We start from the raw sequence: 19,599 nt of genomic DNA on the forward strand, positions 1-19,599 counted from the left end.
ATCACCATGGCAACTGGGCCATCTTGACCTGCACCTTCGCACAGGCGGCTCCCAGCACAACTGCAGCCAATGAGAGTCAGACCATGATTCAAATCACCCCTCTTCACAAACGACCATGAGGTTTCATGGCGTCCTGTTCCAGACCACTGGATTGGCACTGGAAGTATCCAGTCATCAATCCATTCCTAACCTTAATTCCCTGCTGTCCCCCTTACGCTGGGAAAAAAGGAGCTGGAAACCTAGACTGGGTTTAGATGTCTCGGTTGGAGATAGCTGGCCATATTCTTTGGTTTTCTGACTTTCCAAATAATTTTTTTCTTTGCCCAATAACCTGTCCTCCAGTAATTGGCCTTTTGGAGCAGCAAGTAGATGACTTTTAGCACAATTATTTATAATAGCCAAAAAGTAGAACAACTCAAACATTTACCACAAGATAAGCACCATGTGACATATTCATAGAGAGATATTCAGCAATAAAAAGAAGTTCCAAAAGTTGCTACAGTATGCTATATGTGTGTATATAAATAAATGTGTGTATATATGTATTTACATGTATGTGTGTGTATATATGTATATATGTGTGTGTACGCATATATATTTTTCTTTACTTGCTTTTTTGTGGACCAGGGATATAAACTAAGGCCATGTGAATGCTAAGAGTGTGCTTTATTACTGAGCTATACGCCAGTGTGCAACGTGATGTATTAATCATGTTTTAATTCTTCTGTATTTTTTGATGTTTTCCTGTCGTGGGGGCCTTGCTGCCTGTCTAGACCCCACCTTGCATAGCTTGATTCTTAGAGCTAGCAAACAAATTATCATGAGCATATCTTTGCTATCTTAACATATCCAGAGCCCATACCCACACGAGTCTCCTTATCAAACTCCCGCACACCAAGTATGAGTGAAGAAACTCTAAGGTTGTTGGTCAAAGGGAAAAAATGCATTTGGAAAGCCAGAAAATCAAAGAACGTGACCAGCTATTGCAACAAAGGCCATCTTAACCCTGCCTTCAGTCACCCCAGAGTCGGTAATGGACAACTTGAAAACTCCCCCATATCCCACAGCTCACTGAAACTGTTTAAAGCATCCAATCTTAAACTCGCCCAAACTTGCATACCTGGCCTTCTAGCAGAATTCACGTTTTCCTCCCTATGGATCCAGAATGACCCTAGTACTTCCCTCCGCATGTGACCCAGCATAGTGTGGTGTGTCTCTTCTTCTTGGGAACTTAATATATTCTTCAAGTTGTCCTCATGTCTGTTACTTTAGTGCACCTGGTTTGAATGAATCCTGGGTACTTTTTTTTTTTTGGTACTGGGGATTGCCAGGGGTAATTAACCACTGAGCCACATTCCCAGCCCTTTTTATATTTTAGTTAGAGACAGGGTCTTACTAGGTTGCTTATGGCCTCACTAAGTTGCTGAGGCTGGTTTTGAACTCAGGATCCTCCTGCCTCAGCCTCTGGAGCTGCTGGGATTTCAGGCATGCGCCACCGCGCTTGGCTCTGCTCATTGTTTTTGAGTTGGGGTTACCTGCCTGTGGACTGGACTGGATCCTGAATTCTTCAGGTTTATCCAATATAAATGTCCCGCATGGAGTCACTAAGAACAAGAACTTCTCTGTTCCAGAAGGCCGAGGAGTTGAAGCTGGCCAATGCAACATAGAATTCCAGGGACAAGTGTCTTTGTTGGTGTGTGAGCCACCCAGAGAGCTCCACAACGTCCCTGACGCCATCTTGAGCCGAGACATTGAGACCACAAACCAGGGCGGAGGTGACAACATCAGGCCGTGGGACAGCTTTTCCCAATATGTCCAAAGAAGACTCCCCTCTGTGAGCTGCTTCATTTCTCTTTGCTCCTTCCTGAGTCTTGGTACGATGATGCTGTAATTAGCTTTCCACGATCAGTGGCTTCTTCAGGTCACTTGACAGAGGGTTGGATCTGTGATGGCAAATAAAACTCCTGACATGACATAAGAGATCCCTCAGTCTAGCCGGTGGCTGGCTTTAACAGCAGCCCTCTGCAAATGTTGTTCCACCGGTAAAGCGGTCCCCCCAGTAGACAGCCTCCTAGACCAGCTTGTTCTCACTCCTCTTTTTAGTGGAACCCCGTGATAGGATACTAGATAATAGAATTGAACCTACTAGCTGAAAAGGAAGGAGCCTGTGCAGTTGCTGATACTCTTTGTGGCCCATGAAGTAATTCTTGTGTAGCTTCAGGTGTCAAAAGTTGAAGAGCGGGTGACTTGGTTAAAATGAGTCAACCCTCATCTGGCTAGTTCTTTGGATCCATTTGATTTTAGTTGGTTTTGCTCACTGGGACCCTGGTTAATGGATATTTTAAACTCATGATATGATCCTCTGACAGTCTGTAGTCTGCCCGGTGCACTGTGTCCTCTGAAAAAGTGTGAAATGTTCACAAGAAGGCATGTCTTGAACAATGAATTGTTTCTTTTCAGCAGGAACACTGGAAACTCCCCAAACCCGTGATCATGAGGATGCCAAAACCTCTGAATGGCTCATTGAGACTGGAAATGCCAATGATCAGACCAGAACGGAGTTGCTCATCCTCAAGTTGTGAGCTTGAAGCGCAGGGAGCTCCCCTCTGCCCGAACCAGTGTAAGAAAAATAGCTCTGAGTGTAACCTTCCATTCTTGAGGTTGTGCAGAATGTGGAGTTATACTCCATGTATGTATAATATGTCAAAATCCACTCTACTGTCATGTTTATCTACAAAGAACAAAAAAGAAGAAAAAGCAGCTTTGAAATGACCAATTTGACTCTCTTCAACCCTTTTGTTCCTGTGAAACCGACATGCCTTGCTCAGCTTATGGGAGCCTTCGTTCTTCTTTACGGAATGAAGTGCCTGCTGTCTTGTTCTAATTGGAAACAAAAGCCAATTAAGATCTTTAAAAAGATTTCTTGTAATTTTGTGTTTCTTCAGGTAGAGCTGATTCCCAGAAAGCTCCCCTAAGGGAGGGAATGTTTATGAAGTTTTATTAGTTTGGGAGACCTGAAGGAAGAAGAGTAGTATTACAGAAAGGGAAATTAAGTGTTTGGGATTGAGGTAGCATCCACTTGCAGCTTCACTGTCCAGTTGGGATTGCGATTGTAAATCTCAAGAGAGCCCCATCAGCCTGTGATTCCTTCCTCCCCGTTTGTCTAGCTGCTAGTACAGGCTGGGTGTGGTGGTTCCTTTTAAGGGTTGGGTGTTTTCTGGGCTCATAAAACCCTTCAGGGAAGGGTTGTAGCACCAGGCTAGGACTCTGCCACTCTGAGATATTTTGCATGTTTATAAATTGTATGCAATCAGTAGGTGCATGTGCTGCCTCCTCATCTAAGAGAGATTTGGCTGACTTCCTCTCCAGTGAGGAAACACCAGCTTTTGTCTTCATTTGCAGTTCAACTTCCCTTATTCCATATAAATCTGTACCCCTTTAGCTTTTCATATGAGCTGGTTATAACATCTGCCTGAATCCTTCATATGATATATTCAATATGAGATTTAATTTTTCTCTCCTTTCTTGATTTCTCCCCCGCCCCACCTCCCCCAGAATGGTTCTCATGTGTTCCCATGTGGTCTTGGTCTTATTCTTGGATTCCGGCTTTGCACCTACACAAGGCACGGAAGCAGCTGGCACTACAGGTGTGTACCACCGCACACACCTATCAAAAATGTTATTTTTGTATCTATGTGACAGTCTTAATTTTACATTTTTCTGAAGATTTTATTTTAGCAACATGTACCTTACCCTTCAGGTTGAGAAATAAATCACAGCAGTGTGATGGAATACCTCTTTCTCGCACCCCAGAGGCACTCAGGGACTTGAATTTGAAACCATGTTGTTTTTAAAGCTCTTAAAGAAGTCAGAGGTTATTAAGGTATTGAGGAGAACTATCTTTGCATTTCAACTATACATTTCTAAACCAGCACCTGAAACACTATAGTCTTGACCTAGAGATTGTTGATTTTCTGGTGTCTGTTTATAAAAACAAAATACCTAGGAGGAAACGAACAATCCTGCTGAAGGGTGAAACCTGGCAACTAACCCTCCCTCTTCAAATGAGGGCGGATGCTGGTTCTCGGGGTGCTCACTCTTCAGGTCCCCAGGCATGGCAACCCCTGGGGCAGATAAGGAGTCCTGAGTCTCAAGACATGGACGGCACAGAGCCATGCTGTGGGAGGGAAGGAAGAGTGGACACTTCCCGATGCCCTCTGGAGCCAGCTGGGCGATGGGCAGTGAACACCAGGGATGACGTCTGTCCTGATCCCAGGTGCTGCGGAGAGCACACGCCTGTGGTACAGGAGACACAGCAAGATGTTGTCGGTCTGCTGAGTCATGTGCTAAGGTGCCAGATCCAGGGCTTTCCTTTTCTATTTCCGATTTTTATTTATTTTTGTGGTACTAGACTTGAACCCATGTCTGCATCCATGCTAGGCAAGTGTTCTACCCCTGAGCCATCCCCTCCCCTCCCCAAGTTTTCAAAGCTCACAATAAACAAAAATTTGGAAAAATAGTAATTGATATCCAGATATCCATCAATGGTCTCCAACTGCAAAATTTTGTTATACTGTTCCTTTCTGTTTGTATTTGGAAAACACGGGAGTATGGCTGTTGCCCTAATACTTCATTCCTACATAAAAACACTCACAACCAGGGGTCTCTATAATACTCAGCCATCAGTGACCATGTGTGCAGACCCACTCACTTTTCTGGAGCTGCTGGTTGTTTTCACACAGTGACCTAGGCTTTATAAAGAAACCAGGCCGGCTGCCTTTGCCTTTGTGGTGGTTTCTGTTTTCCTAGGGGTGGGTAAACCATAGTACAGGGGCCACATCCAGCTATGATGCTTGCTTTCCTAAGTGTGCCTGTCTCTCTGTTTGAGAACCGTAGACCTGAGCAGTTGTAACTGGACCATACAGCAAAGGCGTCTGAGGCCTGGCTCACTCTATGTCTGACCACCCCTGAGATCCTGGGTCCCTCCCCTTGACCTAACTTTTACACTGACCATGCTCCTGACATGGAGTCGCTTCAGCATGAAAACAATATGCAGAGTGGACATTTATCAAGAATCCTTTATTCACCTACTGATTTTCATTAGTTATTTTTAGCAATTTTACTTTTCTCTCCTCGTGTTGCAGAACAGAATCAGAAAAGACCCCAGAGAATTAGTGGTGACTGAGTGAGCGCCCTACTGGAACTGTGGCATGTGAGACCTCAGCACTTGATAAGGATGCCTATTTTTTAAAAAAATATACATAAGGATATTTTTGAAAGCATAAATGTCCTTTGGGTCACATCAGGACAGGACAAAAAATGGGGACAATGGTGGAAGCCTGACTTGAGCTCACCACTGATTAATTTTTTTATCCTCAACAAACTGCCCATGAGGCCCCTCTGCCTCTGGGGGCAAAAGGGCCAAATACACGGGGGTCTCAGCCCCTTCTTCTGGGCTTTTAGTGGCTGAGGGTCCTGCCATGTCAGTTCTCACCCACCCTGGGCAGCAGGCATTTAGCAGAATCTTGTCTCCTCCCCTCTGCTTGCTGAGTTTCCAGGCGTGGATTCTGGACAGGACAGTGACGCCGATCTTGGACACTCCATAGGCAGAATTGGGCCAGCCTTCTTTCTGATGTACTCCGTTCTTTGTGTCTTCCACAAACTTGTTCATGAGCCCCACCAGCTCCTCCTCCGTGATGGTCTCACTTCGAAACTTCTGCTGTAGCTCTGGACTGCAGCGTTTAAGGTTCACCAGACTCAACATGCTGGATATGTTCACCACTCTGCCTAAAAGACATTCCAAACCATCATGTGGAAGGTATGGGAGAACAGTGAAGACCAAATTTGCTGAGATTTTAGAGCAGAAAAATTCCATTTGAAAAGAGATACCAGTATGAGCTGTAGGAGAAATAGACATGGAAGGTTTGGGGGTTGCATAAGGAACCTACTGGGAGCACAGAGTGCCCATAAGGACCGAAGTTAAGAGGAAGCTGTACATGCAAGTCCTAAACTCTAAGCCACACATTTCGCTGTTCTAAAGGCGGCTGTTTGCTGGTGTGTATGTAATGAGAAGTGGGTCACTCACTGCCCACACTGAGTGGAGAAGTGCTAGAGCACTTTTCAATGGAAGATGCAGGACAGTGTGTGGTGTGCACAGCATGAACACTTTGATGGGGAGATGAACTGAGCCGGGAGGTAGACAAGGGCAGTTAACGCACATCACTATGAACCACACTGAGGTCCTAAATTTCTCCTGACGGAGTTTTGGGAGTGGCTGGCACAGCTGCAGAAGCAGACACTGAGCAGAGCCCTGGGAAAGGAAACGACTCAAGAAGGGAGGCCTCTTAGGAGAGTTTGCAGCTGTGTGGTTTGTCAGCTGAGAGCCCATTTAGGGCTGGGATGAGAGAGATGTGGGTGACACTCAGTGGGCACAATATTTTTTATTTATTTTGCTGTATACTGAGGATGGATCCTAGGGTTGCTTAGCCACTGAGCCACTTAGCCACTGAGCCACATCACAAACCTTCTTTTTGAAATTTGAGGCGGGTTCTTGCTAAGTTGCTTAGGGCCTTGCTAATTTGCTGAGGTGGGCCTTGAACGTACAACCCTCCTGCCTCAGCTTCCAGAGTCACTGGGATTACAGGCATGTGCCATTATGTCCAGCTCAGTGGGCACATTCTTAGCACATGGGCCTTGGTGATGAGGGGGCAGAGCCTGGTGCCCACCAGGATGCTGGTGGGTGGCCAGGATGATTGAGAGGGAAGGATAGACATCCTCTGGAAATGTCTATTTTAGATTGGGGGGTATCAGGAAGTTATGGAGAAGCAGGAAGATCAATATGTGTGAGTTGGTCTGAGAGTGTTTGGGGCAGGTGACAGCTTTAGTGGGCACAGGTCTAGTGAACTGGTAGGAGTCTGAATGAGTACACTCAGTAGAGAGGGTGCGCAGGATGGAATCCTTTATCACTGGAAGGGAAAGAGTGAGAGCTGCTCCGAGGAGACCTTTGAACAGAGACTTGCAGGATAACAAAAGCCAGGTAGCAAGAGCAGTGGGACAGAGCAGCAAGCCACTGGAGAAGGTGAAGGAAGCAGAGCTGCACCTGGCAGGGTGGAGACCAGCAAAGCAGAGGCACAGATGCAGCAGGAAAGGAGGCAGGGCAAAGGAGATGAGATCCCAGGAGGGCAGGCCAGCTCACCACCCACTCACCTTGGGGTTTCATGAGAGGGAGTAGCTCTGTGCAGACATCTAGGGTACCAAAAAAATTTGTTTTCATTGTCACTTCTGCTTGAATATGAAAGGGGGTCGGATCAGCCACTTTTAAGAAAGAAAGAGAAAGGAGTCAATAAAAGTAGTCATGGAGTAGAACTTCTCAGAAATAAAATAGTGCATGGGATATCCAGCACCCTCCAGGTAAAGCCTTTTGTATTGTGCAGAGTTGTTCAATCTTCAAATCTGCTGGGAACAGGGTATATGGCAAGTAGGGAAGGAGAGGGAAGTGTTGCAGGGTGGTAGTGAACAAATTATATTTTCATATTTTGTTCTGTCTGAACATGTAACAAAAAAATTCCATCATTATGTATAGCTATAATGCAGCGTTAAAAAATGTGGAAAGAGGGGTGGGGGTTGTGGCTCAGTGGTAGAGTGCTCACCTAGCATGTGTGAGGCCCTGGGTTTGATACTCAGCACCAAATAAAAATAAAATAAAGGCCCATTTGTTTACAATAAAAATAAATAATACAAACAGAGAAACAACATGTATCCCATTTGTTTACAATAAAAGTAAATAAATTTTAAAAATTGTTACATAAAAAATAAATAAAATAAAGGTATTGTGTCCCCCTACAACAAAAATAAAATAAAATAAAATAATCTGGAAAGAGAAAAAAAATCTATCTCCTGGCTTCCTAACATTGCTATATTTGTAGAATGGCACTATTGGGGTAGTCCGGGTCATAGCCAGGTGCATATTTACAATATTGGTGTAGTCAATTCTTTGCAATTCTTCATTTCAAAACTAGTCAAAAGTCCACCCAACTACTGTAATGTGCAATCATAGGAAAACAGTGTAAAGAAAACCTAGAAAAGATCCCAATGAGTCCCCGCCAGGCAAACACAATGTCCATTTGGCTTGCACTTTCCCAGCCTCTGCTTTTCCTGCAGCTCCCAGACTCCGCTGCTTCTTTCTACGGAGACTTTTCTGGACCCACGAACCAGAGGGGCCCCCCCCAACGCCCCCAGCTGTAGTCCGCGAGGACTACAGGCTTCGCCCCCCCCCCCCCCCCGACAGCTTACTCTTAAAGGCGATGCCTGCGTTGTTGACCAGCACATCGAGTCCCCCGTACTCCCTGCGCAGGAAGTCGCGCAGGGCGCGGATGCTCTGCAGGTCGTCGATGTCCAGCTGGTGGAAGCGCGGGTTCAGGCCCTCCGCCTGCAGCTGCTGCACCGCTGCCCGGCCCCGCGCCTCGTCACGCGCTGTGAGCACCACGTCCCCCGAGAACTGCCGGCACAGGTCGCGCACGATGGCGAAGCCGATGCCCTTGTTGGCTCCGGTGACCAGCGCCACGCGGCTGCAGGACGACATGGCGGGGACAGCGCCGGACACCTGTGTGCGGGCGGACCTCAGAATTTATGCGGGCCCAGAGGTCGCCAGAGCAGCAGGGCGGGTTACTGGCCCGGGCCGCTAGCCCCGCAGCCCGGCGCAGGCGCAGCAGCAGCCCCGCCCCGCGCGGGGCGTGGCTTTCCTGGAGCCCGGGGTTGCCGAGCCGGCCAAGGGCTGCGTCCTGCAGGTTAAGATGTGCCTCGCAATTTGATCTTCGCAAAACTCTCTTGTCTTTATTGGCATGTACTTGATGAATTGTTCACTATTGTCGCATTACTTTCGGTGTTAATGGAGCGTAAACAATGACCTAGGCGGCTGGGGTTGTGGCTCAGGGGCAAGCGCTGGCCTGGCTTGTGTGAGGCTTGGGTTCGACCCTCAGCACCGCATATAAATAAATAAAATGAAAGATCCATTGACAACTAAGAAAAAATATTAAAAAAAAAAAAAAAGAACTAGGATAGGTTTTTATACGTGGAATATGGGGAATGTTTGGGGGAGTTAGAATGAACCCAGAGGTAGGCAGGGGCAGATCCCAGGCAGCCCTAAGAAACGTGCTGAGGGCTCCGACTTTGTTCTGAAGGATTTTTGGAGCGGGTTGCCAAGCAGACTGTGTGCAGGGCCCTGGGAAAGGAAAGGATTCAAGAAGAAAGGCTCTTTCCTTGCCCCACAGGCCGGTGGTCGCCTTCCGATAGGCATGCGACTACATCTGTACTGACTCTCCAGTGCTGGTCCGCTGAGGTTTGCTTTCCATCCCCCCAGGTATCCAGCTGTGCTTGCAGAAAAAAGGCTTCTGTATGAATGCCCCGCCGCCCTTTATCTCTGCAATGGAAGTCTTTCAAACTAGAGTTGTGGAATGAACTGGAAGGAAGTTCCTGGCATCAAATTTCTGTTGATTTCACCCTAAGTATATGAAAGCAAAGCTACTTGCCTGTTCTTTTCAAGAATGGAGGGAGATATTTACTAAATAGTTACTTCACCGTGTATTTGCAAGAACACCATCCTACCTGGCTCTGAGAGCTGCAGGGTACAGGTGCCAGGGCACCTCACAGCCCTTTACACGCGCGCACACACACACACACACACACACACACACACACACTCACATATCCTACGTCAGGATGTAACTTTCCCCATTTTAAAATGAAGTAATGGACTCGTGCTGAGAAAGTTTATAAGTTGGTTCAGTGGTTGGGAATGAATTTTCCTCACCCCTTGCTACTTACAGTTAGGGAAGAGGGGACTAGAACGAGTTTCATTTCTGTCCTGTCCCGCAGGTACCACCAACTGCAGTGGCTATTTAAATCTAAATTGAAATTGATTACAATTAATGCAATTAAAAATTCCATTTTTTCTGCAGGGGGTGGTGGTGTACACCTGTAATCCCAGTGGCTTGGAAAGCTGAAGTAGGAAGATCGTGAGTTCAAAGCCAACCTCAGAAAAAGCAAGGTGCTAAGCAACTCAGTGAGACCCTGTCTCTAAATAAAATACAAAATAGGTCTGGGGATGTGGTTCAGTGGCCGATTTGCCCCGAGTTCAATCCCCGGTACCAAAAAAAAAAAAAAAAAAAAAAATTCCATTTTTAGTTTCAGTCACCACATTTGAAGTGCTCACACGTATCAGTGGCCACTGTATTGGGCGGTGCAGATATAGGGTATACGCATCATTGCAAAAATGTCTTTTGCACGGAGCTGCTTTAGATTCTAATTATGTTGCCATTTCAAGGTGATTTTCCTGTCAGTTGCTTAACAAAAAGTCAAAGACCCTTGCTTTTTTCCAGTGGAATTTTTTATTGAGATAATGATAGAGTCACAGGCAGTTGTAAGAACACAATAGAGGTCTTACAGATCACCCAGTTTCCCTCAATCTGCAAACTCTAGTACGATATCACACATATATTGACAACAAAAGAATGCACGAGTCATTTTCAGAGTTCTTCTGTTTTGGGTCCTTAATTATGGATGTGTAGTGAGTTCTGTATAATTTTGTCACATGTGTAGTTTGTGTACAGACCGTGCTCAAGACAAAGCATTTCCAGGGGCAGAAGGACCTCTGTTGCTGCGTTTGTGTAACCAAACTCTCCTCTTGCTCCAAACCCCAGTCTGTCCCCTGGCAACCAGGCACCTGCTCCCCGCTTCTCTGGTTTGTTCTTGGAAACTTGTTACACAGATGGCGTCATATGATATGCACCCTCTGGATTGTCTTTGTCACCTGGAATAATTAAGTGGTTTTTCACCTGAGTGTAGGTTTCCTCTGTGGTCGGGCCTCTCCACGCTGCCAGTTGCTTCTGTAGGTGTGGTGAGCCAGTGCAGAAGAATTAAGGACGTGGGTTGCGTTAGACTGGGTAGGAGGGCCACTCACTGGTGGCGCGTGGTGAGAGCTTGGGACACCGAGAGCACCTGCTGAGTAAAAAGGCAGTGCCGGAGGGGCCCCCCCGAATCAAGATTTTCAAACTGGTTTGTTTATCCTTTTAAAACTGGTCCCCTCACAAGAACTGACATTTCAAGGGGGCTAGACGCTCCAGAACATACCGTATAGAAACCATCAAGTATTAACAAGAAGTTGCTGTTACCCAATCAGGCCTGCTTTTCTGTCAATCACTGGGGCAACTTTGGTGAAAGAGAAGGAGCTTATTTACTTGTCTGTGGTGCAGAGATGACCCAAGTCTCAAGTTCTGCCACTCCCAAAGTAGGGGATAGGGATGTCTGTGGGATAAAGAAGAGGATGGTCTGACGAATGGGAATGTGAGATTGGAGTTGAAGTCACCAGTGGTCTGAGCATGCACAAGCAAACTTTATGGCTCTTCACGGGATGTCGGGTAATGGCATTAGCATGAGTGGAGGGTGCAGTTTCCATCTGGCTTTGTCAAAGTAAAGCTGGCAGAGGTGGCACAGTTCTGTAATCCCTGTGAATCCAGAAGCTGAGGTGCTGAGGCAGGCCGGCCCCAGCAGCTTAGCGAGAAATTGTCTCAAAAGAAGGACAAAGTGTATAGCTCTGTGGTTAATCTCCAATGCAAAAAAAAAAAAAAAAAAAAAAAAAAAAATCCCATTGGCCTCTTGCATAGGCCCAAGTGACAGCCAATGAATGTGACAAAAGTAGCCTTCAAGTCCCTGAAAAGAAACCTCAGCAACTGTTTTCATTATAGGCTACTAGTAAGAGGTGTCACCTACAGGAAAGTGGGAGACTGATAATATTGCTGAGCTGTGTGACCACCAAAATGAGTGGTCCCCCCCCTTTTTTTTGCCACACTGAGGCTTGAACCCAGGGACACTCTACCACTGAGCTACATCTCCAGACCTTTTTATTTTTTATTTTGAAGCAAGGTCTCTTTAAGTTGCCTAGGCTGTTTTTGAACTTGTGATTCTCTTGTCTGAGCCTCCCCCATTGCTGGGAATACAGGCGCACACCCCTGAGCTTGGCAAAATTCATGATTTTCAAAGCCTACTAATAGCAGGTAACCCAAAGCAAGTGAGGTGGAGATTTTATTTAGGTTTTCTTTTGGTTTCACTGGTATATGAAAAAGGTTGCATTAACAGCTAATGGGGCAATGGGAGAATTATTCAAAATCGGTGCTAAGGCAAGGAAGAAATGATTGGGCGTGGGGGATGTAAACCCTGAAACATACACTAAATAATTTCCAAAGACAGAACAAAATTAATTGATAAATGCAACCATGAAATAACTATAAAAATAAATAACATTTGCCTTTTCAATCTGGGAAAAGCATTTTACAAGCCTAAGAACAGGAGAGGACTCATGAAGGACTGACAGAGCTAACTATGGAAAACGTCGAGCATTTGTTTTTGGAAAATATGATAATTGAAATCCTGAAAATTAATCTCTATTTGAAGAATTTTGTATCTTTTTTCCTCTGTGACATTTAAATCTTGAATTCTTTTTTCTCAATTATTTTTCATATATTTTTTCCTTCCTAATTTTGTTTCTTTAATGATTTTTTATTTGTTCTAGTTCTACATGACAGTAGACTGCATTCTGACATATCATACATAAATGGAGTATAATTTCTCATTTTTCTGGTTGTACATGTTGTAGAGTTATACAGGTCGTGAAATCATACATGCATAGGGTAATAATGTCTGATTCATTCTACTATCATTCCTATTCCCAGACCTCCCTTCATTCCCCTCTGTCTAATCCAAATTACCTCTATTCTCCCCCTGCCCTTATGGTGAATTAGCAGCCGCATATCAGAGAAAACATTTGGCCTTTCGTTCTTTGGGACTGGCTTATTTTGCTTAGCATAATATTCTCCAGTTCCATCCATTTACCTGCAAATGCCATAATTTCATTCTTCTTTAAGACTGAGTAATATTCCATTGTGTATATATACCACAACTTCTTTGTCCATTCATCTGTTGAAGGGCATCTCGGTTGGTTCCATAATTTAGCTATTGTAAATTGAGCTGCTATAAACATTGATGTGGCTGCATCACTGTAGTATGCTGGTTTTAAGTCCTTTGGGTATAAACCAAGGAGTGGGATAACTGGGTCAAATGGTGGTACCATTCCAAGGGTTCTGAGGAATCTCCATACTGCTTTCCAGAGTGGTTGCACCAATTTGCAGTCCCGCCAGCAATGTATGAGTGTACCTTTCCCCCCACATCTTCGCCAACACTTATTGTTGCTTATATTCTTGATAATTGCCATTCTGACTGGAATGATATGAAATCTAAGTGTAGTTTTGATTTGCATTTCTCTAATTGCTAGAGATGTTGAACATTTTTTCATATATTTGTTGACAATTTGTATTGCTTCTTCTGTGAGGTGCCTGCTCAGTTCCTTAACCCATTTATTGATTGGGTTATTTGGTTTTTTGGTGTTAAGTTTTCTGAGTTCTTCATATATCTTGGAGATTGATGCTCTATTTGAGGTGCATATGGTAAAGATTTTCTCCCATTCTGTACGCTCTCACTTCACATTATTAATTGATTCCTTTGCTGTGAAGAAGCTTTTTAGTTTGATTTCATCCCACTTATTGATTCTTGATTTTACTTCTTGTGCTTTAGGAGTCTTGTTCAGGAAGTCAGGTCCTAGGCCGACATGGTGGAGATTTGGGCCTGCTTTTTCTTCTAGTATTTGCAGGGTTTCTGCTCTAGTTCCTAAGTCCTTGATGTACTATGAGTTGATTTTCATGCAGGGTGAAAAATAGGATTTTAATTTTATTTTGCTGCATATGGATTTCCAGTTTTCCCAGCACCATTTGTTGAAGAGACTAATTTTTTTTCCAACGTGTTTTTGGTGCCTGTGTCTAGTATGAGATAACTGTATTTGTGGGTTGGTCTCTATGTCCTCTATTCTGTACCATTGGTCTACATGTCCACTTTGGTGCCAATACCATGCTGTTTTTGTTACTATGGCTCTGTAGTATAGTTTTAAGTTCTGGTATCATGATGCCTCCTGCTTCACTTTTCTTGCTAAGAATTGCTTTGGCTATTCTGGGTCCCTTATTTTTCCAAATGAAATTCATGATTGCTTTTTCTAGTACTATGAAGAATGTCATTGGGATTTTAATAGGAATTACATTAAATCTATATAACACTTTTGGTAGTATGGTCATTTTGACAATGTTAATTCTGCCTATTGGGTTTTTTGTTTGTCCGTTTTTTTTTCCAGTGCCATGGGGGAACCCAGGGTCTCTCCCATCACTGAGCTACATCCCCAGCTCTGGGTCTTTGCTGTGCTTTGTTTGTTGGGGCACCCCAGCACAAAGCACTTTGTCTGGGTTTCAAATATCTGAGAAATAAAACCAAGGAGTAGGGTGGAGGCTCTGGACCTCCCTTCTTTTTGCCATCGGTTAAGCTGGAAGATGTGCCTGAGTTGTGAGAGTCAAAGTTCTGGGACCTTGGCTGCTGCATGGAGAGAGACTTTCATCCCTTCTTATTTCCAGAGCATGCAGCAAGGTTGCTGAGGAGGATATTCCTGACTCACGGGAGATACTCTCAGAGGAACAGGGGAAGAATTCATCGTACTAAGCTCTTTTTAGTTCATTCTTTAAGGATAGTCAGGAGCGTAATGTCAAATGTCATCTAAAATAAAATAAAGTCAATTTTTTGCAGCTTCTAATATTTTCAGGAAAGTGCTTTCAGGTGGAGTGGGGGCTAGACTTATTATTGGGACGGAACCTTGAGCTATTAGGAACTTTGTTAGTGTTTAAGTTGTTTGAGGTGGGGGCATGGGTGAACAAAATCTTTTATACTGAGAGTCTGTAGTTTTTATAGGACAAATTTTAACTCAGGAATCTTGCTGAGTCCTGTCAGGGAGAGAACCTCTGTCAGTTCCCATGTAGCAAATACGATCATACATTATTTTCATTCTTCATTACAAGAAAGGCCTTATTTCAATGCTACTTTTCTTGATGTCTAGAGGGCAGGTGTATGTGATGCCCAGAGCTGAGGCAATTACCTTGAGATCATAAGAGAACAAATCAAAAAGTGTATGGAATAGCCAACTCCCCAAGGATGGTAATGTGGACAGCCAGAAAAAGGGTCGATCTTTAAAGACATCACTGAGTCTCAATCTGTTAAATACAGTAACTAAGTAGGCCAACCAACTAACAAAGAAAAATTAACAAAGAAAAGAAATGAAAGGCCATTAGACTGAAGTAGCTCTAATGCTCTAGATTCTTATGAAAACCAAAATCTGAGATGTAAAAGAATATGAGGGCTGAGGATGTTGCTCAGTGGTTGATAGGAGCACGTGCAGGTGCAAGTCCCTGGGGAGATTACCAGCAGCATGCGCACACACACACACACACAACTCAAGCTAGCCAATGACAGTGGTCAATGGGTATTTTCTTGGACTTCCCATGGGAATAGTTCAAATAAGGCATATTTTTTATTGTTAAAATTCAGTTTTGTTGCTTTGCTTTCACTTTCAACCTCTAAAAGCTGCCTCCTGGTACTCTTTCCAGGTGGAAATCAAAAGAAATTCCAGGTCGTCCTGCCCCACTCATGAATCTCTGTTCAAATAAACTCTTAAAAGCTTTTATCAGTTTTTTTTTTTTTTTTTTTTTTTAAACAGTTCCATGTTTGGAAGCATCTGTTTCTAGCCCACACATTTTTTTGAAGTTTTAAGTTTATAATAGTTTAATTTAGTGTAAAGTTGAAAGTGCAATACAGAGAATTAAAAGTATGCCCTAACTTGGTTTCTCCTATTAACATCTTACTACTATTGTTTCTGATCATCTTGTTGTGTTCTTCTGTTATTGGAAGATTTACGGGAAGACTTGAAAAGTAGCAAAAATAGCTGGGCACTGTGTCACATGCCTGTAATACCAGGGACTCAGGAGGCTGAGGCAGGAGGATTGCTGGGGATTTATAGCTCAGTGGTAAAGCACCTCTGGGTTCTATCCCCAGTACTAAAAAAGAAAAAAAAAAAAAAAAAGAAAAAAAAAAAAGCAAAAGTATAGCAAAGTTTATTTAAAAAGTTAGGAATATACTCTCAGAGCAGAGTGGTTGGCTCAAAGAGGAGATCCACCCTGGATTTCAGTCAGGAGACACAGAGCACATAAAGTGTAAGCACAACTGTTTTATCTAAGAATACATAAGTACAGTCCAGAGAACATGGAGTGATCTGGCTCAAGAGAGCAAGCAGCCCTGGATTTGGGTTCAGTCTGTTTTCATGTTCGATCTGGTTTGAGTTTAGTTCCTCCCTTGTCTCTATGTTAATGATTGGCAAGTGATTGGCAGGCAGTTATATAATTTCAGGCCAAGAGCTCAAAAGCTGTCCCAGCATTCCCCAGAAAAGTCCACCTGATCCCCCACCTCAACTCCCAAACACTAACAAAATTTCTAACTCAAGGCTCTGTCCTGGTATCTGCCTAGCCCTGATACCACCTTTACGCACCTTCTTAAAAATGTCTGACTGTAAAAAAATTCACTATTTATTCTAGATAACTTTTGACATGAGTGCTGGGGTCCAGCCCTAGTAGGGGTCAGGGGTCCTAGGTGGATGGGAGGTGTCGGCACAGTGGAGAAACAGCAGACAGAGACGCCAAGTGTTCTGAGGCTGAATCTTTATTTTTTCTGCCAGTCTTCTTATAGATTTTTTTTTTAGTAATGATTATATCATTTTATGGTTAGTTTAAAATAAGAAAAACCTTCAAAAGTACAATCTATGCTTCTTCTCAAAGTACACCTTCCCTCTGTATGGCAGCATAGACCAAAACAACCTTGTCTCCCAGCTAAACTGAAGGCACCATGATCTGCGAGCCTTCAACCTTCAGAACAAACACGTCACTAGATTTTCTGAGAAACCACCCCCACCATGAACTCCAGGGTTTAACGGTGAAAAGTTTTTACTATTATTAACAAAGGGCAAAGAAATCAACTTACAGTTAATATTTAGTCTATTCTCTTTCATATAATGGTGGACTGCAATCTTATTTTGATTCTCAAAGAATTAGAGTAAACATAGGAAAACAAATTATATTTATGACTACCCTAAATATTTTTATTATGTAAAGTATCTCTAGAATCAACTATTAAAACTGGTAAAGCAACAAAGGCTAAACATTGCATCCAAGCTCAGAGGAATGCCTCTTTTTCCATCTATTATTATACTAAAGCAATCACAGGCTCCTTTTAACTTGAGCACAGCTACAATTATTTATTTTCATATTTATAATCTATGTATTACTGCTAAATTTTTATTGTGTACTATTTTGTGTCCCAATACAGTAAACCCTTCCCAATGTTTTTAATGATACATTGATTATTAATATTAAAAAGCAACTACACATGGAGACATGCCACGCATGTGGCCCCCAAGAGGGAGGATGATCAACAGAACCGTGTCAAGTGTTGAGTCCTCTATTCCAATAGACCGTGTCAAGTGTCAGATCCTCTACTCCAACAGAGCCGTGTCAAATGTCAGAGTGGCAGGAAATAGATGTGGCACATGAGGCCCCTGACCACCCTTCCTTAAAGAATTTACTAAAAAGAATTTTGTGTTATGAATTCTTCCCGTTCCACTGAGATATATCTCCCATAAGTGAGGAGTATAAGTCAGGAGTATCCTTCTCAGCAACCTTGCTTCATGTGGTGTAAATAATATGATCAAAGTGTCAGTTCATGAATTAAACACTGTGTTGCTGTTACCTGGAATTGGTCCTTGTTCCACCAGTGTTGAAGATTAAACACCGAAGAACGGAGAGGCAAGCAAAGAAAGCACTTATTTAAGAGTGGGACCAAGGTAGCAGACTTCTCTGGAGAGGAGGAGGCCCAGAGCTGGGTGCCTGTGGGAGTGGGTGTGTCTTGCTCTTCTATAGATCTCCGGAACCCCACAATCTTCTGTGTCTGTGCCTCAGGGCAGGAAGGAGCAGCACGGGGGTAATCCCTTGGGTTGGGAAGTGCTAACCCGGATCCCAGTGATGACCAGCCCTCATCCTCTCCACCAACATCATTCACTATCTACACTGACTGCCAGGCCTTCCACCCCCAGTTTGTTGAGGAATGTGATGTTTCCTGACCCCTCAGACTAGGCAGGGCTGCAGGCAGATTGCTTTTTGGCGAAGGCTCATTTTACAGATTTTCTTCACCTTTTGTTCCCACCATCCTCAGGTATTTGTCCCCTTACATTGCCATAGTTTTCTTAGTTGTACAGTATGTTTACAATAATTGGGGATTGCAATGCTAATGATATTATGATATTTATGATACATAATGATTTGATAGTTTGCCTAAGGTTATCTTGAACATATTGCAGTTTAGGGAGCATGCCCCAGATCTGTTTGACAGAGTGGGTGTGCTGTTTGCAGTCAGAACCAATAATTCTGACCACAACTGGTTGTAGCCTTTCTGACAGCAGGTTCTGGGATCCCTCCCTTTGGTTTGCTCCTATCTTCCCTGTCCCTTCCAGTGACCTTGCTCATGTCTATATGACCTAACACTATGTTGTTCTGTCACAATAAACCGACAGTGAAGCCACTGCAATAACTAAGCTCCACACCTTATTTGGATTCAGCTCGTTTTCCTAATATACCTTTCCTATTCCAGGATCCCCTTCAGGATATCACACTGCATTTAATTGTCATGTGTCTCTGGTTTTCTCTGGCTTATGACAGCTTGTCAGAGTTTGGTTTTCATAACAGAAAAGATGATTTAGGAGTACTGGTCAAGTGTACTGGGATTCGTTTTTTCTTTTTCAAGGAAGAAAGGGGGTTATGGGTTTGGGGAGGAATACAGCAGGAGCATGCTGTTCACGTGATTATTCCCGATGATGTTGAAGCCACAATTAAGGACAGGTAGTTAGTGTAGAAATAAGGGATCGGGTCAAATAGAGGAAATGAAGCCATGAAGCCATCTGCCTCTGGAAGTTGGAGACTGCCCCTGGAAGAATGGAATGCCAAGGATCTCCGGAGCCCATTGATTACCAAATTTACCTGCCTTTATCAAGGACTGCAAGCATGGAGCTGCTAATTAATGCCTCCTGGGCCCTTGCCTGGCTGAATCACCTTGGCCCTCCCCCTGCCCATGGTTTTTCACTTAATGCTAAACCAGGCCTAGTCACTAGGCAGAAAGGAGAGATAAGAGGGGAGAGAACTGGAGAACAAGAGACCTTAACCTATAAAAGATGTAGGGTGCCGCTCACTTGTTGGGACTTTAGAACATCAGCCATGGCCCCCCTCCTCCTCCCGAGAAGTCTGTATTATCACCTTTAAATAAAACCTGCTTAATCTGCTTGCCTTGGCTGCTTCTCTAGTGTTCAATCTTCAACATTAGAAGGAGCAGAGCTCGTCACCGATAAATGGCAGTATCAAGGTCATCCTCCACCGCCTGGCCAAGGTGGTATTTGCCAGGTTAGTTCCAACCAGCCCCTCTTCCACGCTTTACTTGCAGGAGTTCGGTAGCGAAGCAGGGGGGCAGAAGTGGAGCCCCGTCTCCTGGAGCTGGAACTGACGAGAATTACTTGGAATCCTCCCGCAAGGCGGGTCTGGGGCTGGGCAGAGAGCGGGAAGCGCGGGCCAGGTGGGCAGACGGGCG

At 44.1% G+C, this 19,599-nt stretch overlaps 2 protein-coding genes across 2 annotated transcripts in view; both read right to left on the reverse strand.

Moving 5' to 3' along the window:
• The window catches only part of LOC306670939 (carbonyl reductase [NADPH] 3), a 60,413-nt gene extending 51,496 nt beyond the window's left edge, over positions 1-8,917 (reverse strand). The window contains exon 1 of the mRNA XM_079156006.1: positions 8,619-8,917. The gene's annotated coding sequence lies outside the window, so the exon portion shown is untranslated. The remainder of the gene's footprint in view (positions 1-8,618) is intronic.
• CBR1 (carbonyl reductase 1) lies at positions 5,061-8,604 on the reverse strand. The gene is made up of 3 exons (XM_079156004.1): positions 8,293-8,604; positions 7,207-7,314; positions 5,061-5,787 (listed from the first exon to the last, which is right to left on the reverse strand). The coding sequence occupies exons 1-3, from the start codon at positions 8,579-8,581 to the stop codon at positions 5,351-5,353; spliced, it is 834 nt and encodes a 277-aa protein (XP_079012130.1). The 5' UTR covers positions 8,582-8,604; the 3' UTR covers positions 5,061-5,350.
• Positions 8,918-19,599: the final 10,682 nt, after the last annotated feature.

This window comes from Sciurus vulgaris, assembly GCF_902686455.1.
Source record: "Sciurus vulgaris genome assembly, chromosome: 10".
NCBI classification, from domain to species: domain Eukaryota; kingdom Metazoa; phylum Chordata; class Mammalia; order Rodentia; family Sciuridae; genus Sciurus; species Sciurus vulgaris.